This window comes from Scyliorhinus torazame, chromosome 15 (genome assembly GCF_047496885.1).
Source record: "Scyliorhinus torazame isolate Kashiwa2021f chromosome 15, sScyTor2.1, whole genome shotgun sequence".
Taxonomy (NCBI): domain Eukaryota; kingdom Metazoa; phylum Chordata; class Chondrichthyes; order Carcharhiniformes; family Scyliorhinidae; genus Scyliorhinus; species Scyliorhinus torazame.
This window is the reverse complement of record NC_092721.1, coordinates 97,768,082-97,780,329: the sequence shown is the minus strand read 5'-3', so window position 1 is coordinate 97,780,329 and position 12,248 is coordinate 97,768,082. Positions and strand designations below refer to the sequence as shown.

At 53.7% G+C, this 12,248-nt stretch overlaps 1 protein-coding gene across 4 annotated transcripts in view; it reads right to left on the bottom strand.

Annotated features, from left to right (window-relative positions):
- Positions 1 to 12,248, bottom strand: part of nox4 (NADPH oxidase 4) — a 428,930-nt gene that overhangs the window by 353,194 nt on the left and 63,488 nt on the right. For all 4 annotated transcript variants that reach the window (XM_072476467.1, XM_072476468.1, XM_072476466.1 and 1 more), the window contains one exon: positions 7,636 to 7,720. In XM_072476467.1, coding sequence (XP_072332568.1) covers positions 7,636 to 7,720 — 85 coding nt within the window. The remainder of the gene's footprint in view (positions 1 to 7,635; positions 7,721 to 12,248) is intronic.

Below are 12,248 nucleotides of genomic sequence, written 5' to 3'. Positions count from 1 at the left end.
TGCGTGGGTTTCCTCCGGGTGCTCCGTAGGAAGTCCAAAGATGTGCGAGTTAGGTGGATTGGCCAGCTAAATTGCCCATAGTGTCCAAAATTGCCCTTAGTGTTGGGTGGGGTTACTGGGTTATGGGGATAGGGTAGAGGTGTGGGCTTGGGTCGGGTGCTTTTTCCAAGAGCCGGTGCAGACTCGATGGGCCGAATGGCCTCCTTCTGCACTGTAAATTCTATTTAAAAAACCCTGCTGGACGCCATGAAGGAGAGGCGGGCGACCCTGTACCCCAAATTGGGAAGGACGCTGCCAGCGCCACCATTCATCAAGCCTGGAGGTGGCAGATGCGGTTAGCGTTGTGGACAACACCATCCATACCGGCCAGCAGTGCAGGAAAAAAACTGCATGACTCCTCAAGGCGGCCAGGGTGAGTATGGAACCAACCCCCATCCTACACAACCGTAACCCCACCCCATTCAGAAGGCTGCTGAACCCCCACCCTGCACCACATGTCGGCGCCCATACTGGCCGCCATGGCCAGGTATCCTGGCCACTGATGCCATCAGCTACCCACCGCCGGGGCTGCATGCATCGGACTGTCTAACACTGTGTTTTTTCTATTCCCCCCGCCCCCCACCCAGCTGAAGGGTGTCCATATCCGCCAGGAGCGGGAGAAGTTCTGGAAGAGGACCACTGGACCTGCAGTCCCTCACCGCAGCAGAGCACAGGGCCCTCTGGTCGGAGGGCCCGAAGAAAGGGCAGCCGCTGGTGTGGAGGTCGGCATTGGGGGAAGAAGTGAAACTCCGCTGCGGTGCGGTTCCCCATGGCACGTGTGTCAGCCCCCAACACCAAACCCACACTATCCTCACCCCCACACTATCCTCACCCCCACACCATCCTCACCCCCACACCATCCTCACCCCCACACCATCCTCACCCCCACACCATCCTCACCCCCATCGCTCCACCACCACCCCTACTCTTCACGAGCAAACACACCCCACTCCCCAACACACCCCCATTCACCCCAGGCCCATGATGCACTCATGCGTCTTATACTGTGTCTTGCAGGAGCTGCCTGTGATGGTGCGGACCCTTCAGGTGTCCCCCGCCCCCGACCCCAGCCACAGCCAGAACCGCAGGTGCTGACCTGCGACGAGGATGCTAGACGGACAGCAATTATGGGGCACCTCGGAGCTCCAGTCCAAGAATGACACAGATTTCCCATCACAGCTGTCTCGAACACCCTCCACCATCGCAGAGATACTCACCTCAGTTGGGCATGTTAGTGTAATGGCTCCTGGGACACTATCTGGTGCACACCACACACACACTCCGGTACAGCAGGTGGAGCTATGAACTCTCAAGGAGGCGGACAGTCAGAGGATAGGCAATCCCCAGGGACTAGCTGGTGTCCAGATGGGTTTTGGGCTTCTGGAACAGAAGGTCCCATTGATTGTGGAGATGCAGTCACAGAGCCAGGGACTCCATGAGGGGTTGTCAGCGAGCATCCAGCACCTGGAGGTGCAGTTGGAGGAGTCCAACCGCGAGCAGGAGCAGGAAGTGGTGCCGACCATGCGTGCCACCCCCCTCCCAAACCTACAATCCTACCACTGGGCGGTGACGGCCGAGCGAATAAGGGGATGGATCAAGGAGCCAGAAGCCGAGTGGGTACGCGCGGAAGAGGCCTCCTGCAATGGGACCCCCCCTCCAGGCCCTTGCCATGGCGGCACTCCCATCCCCACCCAAAAAACACTCCAGCAGCCCAGTGGTGATAGCCACCTTCCAATCCTGGAACCAACTACGGCAACCAAAATGTCGGACAAAGTTCCCATCTGCAACAACCATAGGTTCACACCAGCGCTGACTGACGCCACCTTCAAAAGGTGGGGACAGGACGGAGTCACACCGACAGTCAGGGACCTATACACGGACGGCAGGATCGCAACACTGGACGAACTGACAGAGAAATTCCAGCTGGCCAGGGGGAACGAGCGAAGGTATTTACAACTCAAAAACTTCCTATGAAAGGAGACAAGGACGTACCCACAACCGCCACGTCAGTCATTACTGGACGCAAGCATACTAGATAAAGGAACGGCAGAGACATGTATGACCAACTGGTAGAAAGGGCCGCCACTGTACTGGATGCAACAAGAAAGAAATGGGAGGACCACCAGGGGATTGAGATAGGGTGGGGACTCTGGAGTGAAGCACTGTACAGGGTCAACTCCACCTCCACGTGCACAAGGCTCAACCTGACGCAGCTAAAAGTGGTACATAGAGCCCACTTAACAGAACTCGTACGAGTAGGTTCTTCCCGGAAGCGGAGGATAGATGTGAACGGTACCAAGGAGGCCCGGCCAACCACGCCCACATGTTCTGGTCTTGCCCGAGACTTGCAGGGTACTGGACAGCCTTCTTCGAGGCAATGCCCAAGGTGGTGGGGGTGAGGGTGGAGCCATGCCCGAAAGTGGCGGTCTTCGGGTTTCAGACCAGCCAGATCTATTCCTGGGGAGGAGGGCGGACGCCCTTGCCTTTGCCTCTCTGATCGCCTGCCGTAGAATCCTGTTCGGCTGGCAGTCAGCAGCACCACCCAAAGCTGCGGCCTGCTGTCCGACCTCTCGGAATCTCTCCAAATGGAGAGAATCAAATTCGCCATCAGACAACTTCCACAGAACGTGGGAGCCATTCACCCAATTGTTCCGGGACCCGTTTTTGGCCAACGAACAAACAGAAGAATAGCCAGGTAGCCAAGAAACAGGGGAAAGTAGCCAAAGTATGAGAGGCGGAGATAGACCGGGAGGGGGAGGGGAGGGGGGGAGCAGCTGAACCTAAGAGGTAAGAAAGGCGAACCATAAGAGGGGGGAGGGGGCAGAAGCGGGGGAGAGGGAAGGGACAGGGGACAAGAGAGGAGAACCAGTGGGGGCAGGGAAATGAGAGCCGGAAGGAGGGCACACGGGATACGATAATAAACTTGGCATCTAAAGGAACAGAGAACAAGGAGAATACAGGCGAAAGACGGGAGGAACGGCTGAAGCGGAGATGAGCGCGACAGGACAACGGCAGCGAAATCCGTCCGGGAGAAGCAAGTGACAAGACCAACACCAAACCCATTCGAGTATTGCCCTCTGTAATTGTTTCTCCGGCACCCAAATGTATATCCTTACCAGTTATTCTGTTTTATGTTTTATTTTATTTTTTATTATTACCTTTTTTTTGGTATGTTTGGGTGTGCCCTTCTCTTCTATATAGTTCTTAATCTGTGTACAGAACGGTAAATATACTTTGTTCAAAAAACCAATAAAAAATAATATTTATAAAATGTGTGCCACCCAGGCCAACACTGCATGGGTGGCATCCGCGGGGGAGGCCTTGGGGGTGAGGGTTTTGGCTTTGAATAAGCATATCCAAGGCCTGGGGCAGTCTGTGCAGGCAGTGGCCGATGCCCAGGACAGGTCTGCCCTCTCACTGGCAGCTATCTGCCAGGGCCACTTGGACATTATAGCGGCATTCCTGAGGGTGGCCCACTTACAGCGAGGCAAGGCTGAGAACATCGGCGGTATTGCTCAGGCACTGGTCGACACAGAGGGTGGTGGCCCACTCCCAGAGGGAGATGGCACAGTCACTGGCTGATGTGGCATACACCCAGAAGGTGGTGGCAGTCGCAGCGTGATATGGCGCAGCCTCAGACGGAGATGGTCCACTCCCTTTGCGGGCATGCAGACCCTGGTTGAGATGGCAGCGGTCCTCCAGGACTGCATGCCCGGTCCAGCAGGTTCTCGAATGACAGGCGCTGCCGGTACACGCAAGGCCTCATGCGGTGCCTCCTTTGTACCTCCCCCTCCTTGGTCTGTTGGGCAGCTGGCTCTCCATCCTCATCGGCTGCCACCTGTCCCTCTGGGGCTAGCTGCACTGCTGGAGCTTCTGCCTCCATGAGCAGCTCCAGCTCGTACAGCCACAGGACATCCCCCAGGGCTACGGCGACTAGGGGGAAGACGACCATTGCAGGTTGTAATCCAATATCCATTCTCTGCCATGTGAAGGGCTGACAGGTTAGCATGGTCCGTACCTTCATGCTGAACCAGTTCGAACAGGATACATGGTGGCCCCGGTTGGCACTGTGGACTCTGGCCCGTATGTCCCCCTCGCCCCCACTCCCCCATCCCTGCACGCCTGGCCCCATCAGTGACCAGCACCCTGGGGGCATCTGGCCCTGGCGCCCATCCCTGCTGCCAGAGGTACCGTAGGCTCACACTGCGCATGCCAGCGGTATGCTCCATGTCCCTCGTCCAGCGCCCGCCCTGTAGCGGCTACTTTGGGCGTTGCCCTTGGTTGGGCCACGTGATGCCCTGCTGGCAGCTGGCGACCAGTTGGCGGGAGTGGTATGGTGAGGGTGGGCTGCGGGAATGGTGGGGTGGGGGCTGTGGAGGTGGGGTGGAGGTACCCATGGTGGCACTCTGCAGAACCAGGGTCCAAGGTGGGTGACCAGTGGGGCTGCAGCAAGATGGATGCCTTGCAGGCCACGGCAATGGTCCATGCCTGGACACCTTCCCAGTCCTGTGGGGGTCACCACGGTCCCACGCTTGTCGCCCGTCACGCCCAGCCCCCTCAGCCCTGGCAGAGCCCCACCGTGGCAAGTGTCAGGACTGGAAGCCCAGTCGCACCTCTCTATGTCTACCTCCTCTCTCTCCCTCACCAGCCACGCCGCCTGTTTCTCGATTTCTAAAAGCATAAGTGACCAGATCACCAGTGGATGTGGGGAATCGCGGAGGCCCCAGAGAATACCGGGTCAGACCCGCTAATAATAATAATAATCTTTATTGTCACAAGTCGGCTTGCATTAACACTGCAATGAAGTTACTGTGAAAAGAGTCCCTACATTCCGGCGCCTGTTCGGGTACACAGAGGGAGAATTCAGAATGTCCAATTCACCTAACAGCACGCCTTTTGGGACTTGTGGGAAAAAAACGGAGCACCCGGAGGAAACCCACGCTGACACATAATGATATGCAAATGCCGTTTTCTGTGCGTGCGAAGTGGACCGCATTGACGCCGCTGTCGAGGCACCGGAGAAGTGCGATTTGGCGAGTACCCACTACCGCCACGATTTAGGCAGCAAAACCGATTCTCCATCCAAACACCATTCCCGATTTCAGCATTGGCCGACAGAGAATCCCACCTCCAGTGTTCTCTGTGGAATGGACTTCCCGTTTCCTGATGTCAGTTTGGATCTTTTGAAGTGAGTTATGAGGAATGTAGGGACTCTTTTCACAGTAACTTTATTGCAGTGTTAATGCAAGCCGACTTGTGACATCAAGCTGCCATGGATGAATTTTTTGAAAGGGGCTGGGCAGCAGGGGGGGGTAATGATTCTGGAATATGGACCTTATAATGAGACGCTAATATATTCAAATCAGGATTTCGGTATTCAGTGACAGGAAACGCAGTCCACCACCAGCAGGTGATCGTAGTAAGCTTTCACGCCAACGTAGCACACAACTTTGCACTTCTCATGATATTTTCCACTCCCGACGCAAATGGTAGCAGAAAATTCCAGCCTCTGTTTTCTGTTCGTCAACTGTCTGTCCATGCTGATAGATCACCCTCAGCAGCATGAGCTCTTGTGTTGTAATCCTTTGTGTGACACCTTATCGATTGCCTTTCGGAAATCGAAGTATCGCATCTACTCATACAACCTTATTCACCTTGCTTGTTACATTCTCAAAAGAACTGGAGTAAATTTGCCCAACACAATTTCCCTTTCACAAAACCATAATGACTCTCTGCCTGATTTTTGCGGTGGTTATTGAAATGTTTTCCTACATTACAGCAATTGTTGCACTTTCAAAAATAACTAATTTGCTCTAAAGTGCTTTGGGATGTCCTGAGGTCAAGCCTTTCTTTCTCTTCGTCCGATGAGGTTCAGAAACAGCACAAATACAGAAAGGAAAGTGCAGGGGGGGGAAAAAACTGCACCTGTCAACCATAGCTGTTGCCAAATGCTCCCCTCAAGTCTTAAAACAATAGCACCAAATAACAGGACTGTGAGAAATCTGTCAGGTAAGAGATTCTAATTACATGTTTCAAAGACAACCTGACGAACAATATTGCTTGATGATGACAGTAAAAAGCAAGCGAGGTGATTCAAGTGAATATTTTTTTGAAAAACAGGAGGCTTCAAACTGGTCGCACTGTGAATCTCAGTAATGTCCAGGAATATCCCTGCTAATATTTTGGTTTTCATCCAAAATGCTGGAAACCGGAATGAAAAGTAGATTTTCCATGCTCAAAGTGCACCATTCAGTGTATTGTGGGGGAAGCGTTCTTTCAGACAAGATTCACCCATCGCAATACCAGGAACTGGAACTGAATATTGCCAGTAACATTTGTTTGGATTTCAGTCATTACTCATTTTTCATAGCTGCCTGATATTTTGGTGTAAAATACGCATAAAACAAAATGATTAAATTCTTGCAGCAATCAGGAAACGGAAGTAACACGTGAAGACTACTGAACGGGCAGAGTTCAAACCTTGTGCTGTGAGCTTTTGCAGAACACAGACAAACCATATAACGTGTGTTCAGGATCCTGCCATATTTTCTACAAGCCAACATCTCAATTAATAATCTAAACAGTAAAAGTCCAAACTCTGCTCCTTTCCCAGCAGTGCAATAGTTAACCTGTTCTATAAAATGACCTGTAACATTTGTCTAGAATACAATGGGATTTTTAAAACATCTCTCAATTTGCCATGAAAAGGGCGGCACGGTAGCACAGTGGGGTCACTGTCTGTGTGGAGTCTGCACGTTCTCCCCGTGTCTGCGTGGGTTTCCTCCGGGTACGCTGGTTTCCTCCCACAAGTCCTGAAAGACATGCTGTTAGGTAATTTGGACATTCTGAATTCTCCCTCAATGTACCCGAACAGACGCCGGAATGAGGTGACTAGGGCTTTTCACAGTACCTTCATTGCAGTGTTAATGCAAGCCTACTTGTGACAATAAAGATTATTAATTAATTAAATAATTAATTGCAATGGTGCTTGGAGGGAGAAGTCTTGGAAGAGAGGTGCACATTCATGTCCACCCACGACAGAATAATTAAGAGGAATGATGCTTACAAATCAACATGGAACTCTACAGAGGGCCCAATCCTAAGTGTAATTGAATGGTCTTTAAAGGGAGTTCAAAATCAGGCTCTCTCCTCCGGAATCATGCAGGTCTTGTCTGGAGAGTAATAATCTGAGCCTATATTTTACTATTATGTACTACAATAGTACATAATACAGGGTGGCACAGTGGCACAGTGGTTAGCACAGCTGCTTCACAGCTTGAAGGTCCCAGGTTCGATTCCCGCCTTGGGTCACTGTCTGTGCAGAGTCTGCACGTTCTCCCCGTGTCTGCGTGGGTTTTCTCCGGGTGTTCCGGTTTCCTCCCACAGTCCAAAGATGTGCAGGTGGATTGGCCATTATAAATTGCCCTTAAACTGGGTGGGGATACTGGGTTTTGGGGATAGGGTGGAGCTGTCGGCTTGGGTAGGGTTCTCTTTCCAGGGGCCAGTGCAGACTCGATGGGCCAAATGGCCTCCTTCTGCACTGTAGAATATGATCTATGAATTGTGTAATACTTTGGCAAGACAGAAGTTTCTTACCTGAAAATAGACATATAGTAAAACCACAGGTTATATGGAATGTTTTACTCTTATCCAACAATCTTCTAGCTTTTCTGCTTGTAAACTGTGAAAAGTAAATTTACAAATCATGACAATTATTTAGAAATAAGTAAAATGACAAATTTAGCTAAATAGGACACTATCATTGCACTGAGTAGTTTTTGCAAGCCAGACTGAAAACAAGTAGAATTTGAGTATATTGGCTCCTCCTGCAGAATAACTGACAAAGGAGCCGTCTCCCTTTAGGGTTGTCAACACTTCCCTTCCCTGCCATCCACCACGCCTTATTGCAGCAGGGAATGGGAATACAATGCAATGGAAGGGAAGCATTTAAAGGGTTCCACGCACCAAGCCGAGAGATCTTCAATCTCGAGGGATTTATGGCCAATTGGTGTTTCAATAGTGCCCTTATTGGCTGGAAGGCTACCTGTGAAATTTTCCTCGAACTTTTACTTTGTTTCTGCATTTTGATGCCACTTCTGGAAGCAAGTCTGTTTTGTTTGTTTTGATTTGAAACAAGTTTGTTTTGATTTAATACACTGCTTTACTCTTTCTATTTTCTTTAATATTTTACTTGAACTGATTAGAAAACTTTCCTCAGCCTCAGGCAGCCAAGGAATTTGACATTGAATAAGTAAACCTTTGATGATGATGATATAGATATCATTCAGTGAACAATAACATATTGAATTTTTAAAAAGCAACCAGACCAGAGTCAAAATGATTTTCAAAATGTTTATGTCAGATTCACCTCAGAAAGATATTTGACTGCTGCAGAATTCATCTTAACGTGCCTGGGATTCTGGTGTTGTTTTGGTAACAAAATGGTGTGGTACATGCTCATGCACCAGGAATGCACAGACATGCACAGGGATGGTGAAAACTTTAGCATGGGCTCTTAATCATATAATCAGATCATGTCAGCATCGAATACTGATATCAATGCCACGCTGCCATTTTCAACCTCACTGATCCAGCTGACATCTTAAAAAACACACACAATATGCATGCAGGAGCAGAAAGGATCTCCCCACCAGTGCTATTTAAAGGGAGCATCAATTACTTTCAGGTTAGTTGCTGATGGATTTCAACTGGCTCTGGGTGAGATTGCACAACTAGTAAAAGTTTTCCCTAGGGGTTTTTTAATTTAGTGAAACTAACAGAGAGTGGTGTTGCATATGGTGAAGTTTCTGACGTCAGGGGTTCTGGTGATTCCAATTCCTCCCAGTCATAGGTCCAGTGGCTATCATTCCCTTGGTCTGCAGCTTTCATTTGCAGTGAGTGAATGTCCAAGGAGACATCCAGGGCGGGTTTCTGGGATCCTGAGGCGAAGTGTTGACGCCGTTGGAAACGCCGTCGCGTTTTTGGACGGCGTCAACACGGCCTCTGGATCAGCAATTCTGGCCCCTACAGGGGGCCAGCACGGCACTGGAGTGGTTCACGTCCCTCCAGCTGCTGATCCCGGTATCAAATGGACGCCGCGGGATCCGCGCATGCGCAGTGGGACCGGCACCAACACGCGCATGCGCAGTGGCTTCCTTCAACGCGCTGGCCCTGACGCAACATGGTGCAGGACTACAGGGGCCAGTGCGAAAGCAAGGAGGCTGCCAGCCAGAGAGGCCGGCCCGCCGATTGGTGGGCCCCGATCGCGGGCCAGGCCACATCGGAGGCCCCTCCGGGGTCGGAACATCCTTGCCACCCCCCACAGGCCGCCCCCCGACCCTTCCACGCAGAGCTCCCGCCGGCTGAGAGCAGGTGTGGACGGCGCCGGCGGGACTCAGCTTTTTTACGACGGCCGCTCGGCCCATTTCGGGCTGAGAATCGGTGGTCGAGCCGCGTAGAGCGGCCCCCGACTGGCGTCGCGACAACCACGCCGGTGCCGATTCTCCACTCTGTGGATAATCGCGTGCCGGCGTCGGGGCGGCGTGGCGCGTTTTGCGCCGGTCGCAGGGATTCTCCGGCCCGGTCCCGGGCTGAGAGAATCACACCCCCCAGATTCCGCCGTCATGTGCCAGAGCAAGATTAGCAATACATGATCAGCTGATCATAGAATAGAGACTCAGGGGGACTTCCGGTTGCGGCTATGCGGAGCTAAGTCGCACGATCGGCAGCTCCCGCTAAAAACGGACTTTGGGCTCTTTTTAGGACCCGCAACGGCGCTTGTTCAACGTTTCCCGGTGTGGGAAGGGGACAGCAACATTCCCCCGATAGTGTATGGAGTGGACCAGGAGTGGGGCGATTAAAAAAGTGGCATTGAAGCAAAGAAAGGTGCGAGGGAGGAGGACCAAGATGGCGGTGGGCGGAGACCAGACAGCATGGAGGCAGTGGGCGCAAGAGCAGCAGGAGCTTCTCCAGCGCTGTTTTAAGGAACTGAAAGCAGAGCTGCTGGAGCCAATGAAGGCTTCAATCGTTAAGCTGCTGGAGACCCAGATGGCCCAAGGGGTTGCGATCCGGGAGGTCCGGCAAAAGGTCTCGAAGAATGAGGACGAAATCCTGGGCCTGCCGGTGAAGGTGGAGGCGCACAAGGCGCTCCACAAGAAATGGCAGGCAAGGTTCGAGGAGATGGAGAACCGGTCGAGGCGGAAAAACCTGCGGATCCTGGGACTCCCCAAGGGGCTGGAGGGATCGGACGTGGGGGCCTACGTGGTCACCATGCTGAATTCGCTGATGGGAGCGGGGGCCTTTCAGGGGCCCTTGGAGCTGGAGGGAGCCCACCAAGTGCTGGCGAGGAGGCCCAAGCCCAGCGAGTCGCCGCGGGTGGTGGTGATGCGGTTCCACCGGTTTGCTGATCGAGAGTGTGTGTTAAGGTGGGCCAAGAAGGAGCGGAACAGCAGGTGGGAGAACGCGGAGGTTCGGATCTACCAGGATTAGAGTGTGGAGGTGGCGAAGAAGAGGGCCGGTTACAACCGGGCGAAGGCAGTGCTGCACAGGAAGGGGGTGAAGTTCGGTATGCTGCAGCCGGCGTGTCTGTGGGTCACATATAAGGATCGACACCACTATTTCGAGTCCCCGGAGGAGGCGTGGGCCTTTGTTCAGGCCGAAAAACTGGACTCAGACTAAGGGTCGGGGATGAGGGGTCGCGATGGAGGTATGGCTGGGGATTGTTGGGTTGTGTTTCGAGGGGGGGTTCTTTGTTTCTCTGTTTTTTGGGGGTTGGTTGGGCATTGTTTTAATTAGGTCTGCCGGGCGGGCTCATGGGGGTGGGTGGGTGGACTGCTTGGGGAGTCGATGGTCGGTGGGGGAGATGGGGCCCCGTGGGGGAGGGGGGGCCTGAGTTGGGGGTAGTGGGACCGGGCCTGGAAAGGGTGCTGCGCCAGGGGAGGAGGGGACAGGCAAGTGGAAAGCGCGGGCTTTTTTTATTCCCGCGTTGAGGGCTGAAGGGGCGGGGCCAGAGCTGGGAAGCGCGGACTTTTTCTCCCGCGCTGGGAGTGGAATGGACGCGATCCCGCTGGTGGACAGGGGGGGGTTCCACAGTGGGGGGGGTCGATAGAACGGCGGCAGTGGCTGGGGTCAGCAGGAGTCAGCTGACTTACGGGAGTGCAATGGGGGGAGCAATGCAGCTAGGGGGGGGGGCCTAGCTGGGGGGGGGGGGGGGGGACCAGGTTGCTGCTGGAATGGCCAATGGGGTGCTGGAGTTGGTAGGAGGTCGGGGCGGGGGTCTGCCGCTGTGGGGAACGGGCCGTGCGGGGGGCGCGGGTGCGTGGCTGGCCTAGGAAGGGATATGGCTAGTTGGCTGGGATGGGGGGGCGGGTAGTCCCCTGATCCGGCCGATAACCTGGAATGTAAGGGGACTGAATGGGCCTGTCAAACGGGCTCGCGCACCTGAAGGGGCTGAAGACGGGTGTGGCCATGCTTCAGGAGACGCACCTGAGGCTGGCGGATCAGGTAAGGTTGAGAAAGGGGTTGGTCGGGTAGGTGTTTCATTCAGGTTTGGATGCCAAAAATCGGGGAGGGTGGTGATCTTGGTGGGGAAGAGAGTGTCGTTCGAGGCGTCGAGCATTGTGGCAGACAATGGCGGTAGGTATGTGATGGTAAGTGGCAAGCTGCAGGGGGAGCGGGTGGTGTTGGTCAATGTATACGCCCCGGATTGGGACGATGCAGGGTTCATGCGGCGTATGCTGGGCCGGATTCCGGACCTGGAGACAGGGGGCCTGATAATGGGGGGTGATTTCAACACGGTGCTGGATCCGACATTGGATCGCTCTAGGTCTAGGACGGGCAGGAGGCCGGCGACGGCCAAGGTGCTGAGGGGGTTCATGGACCAAATGGGCGGGGTGAATCTATGGAGGTTTGCGAGGCCGGGGGCCAGGGAATTTTCATTCTTCTCCCATGTTCACAAGGCCTACTCCCGGATTGACTTTTTTGTCATGAACAGGGTGCTGATTTCGAAGGTGGAGGATACGGAGTACTCGGCGATAGCCATTTCTGATCATGCTCCGCACTGGGTGGACCTCGAGTTGGGGGAGGAGAGGGATCAGCGCCCGCTGTGGCGCCTAGAGGTGGGGTTGCTGGCGGACGAGGAGGTGAGCGGGCTGGTCCGGAACTGTATAGAGAGGTACCTGGAGGCTAATGACAATGGGGAGGTGCAAGGA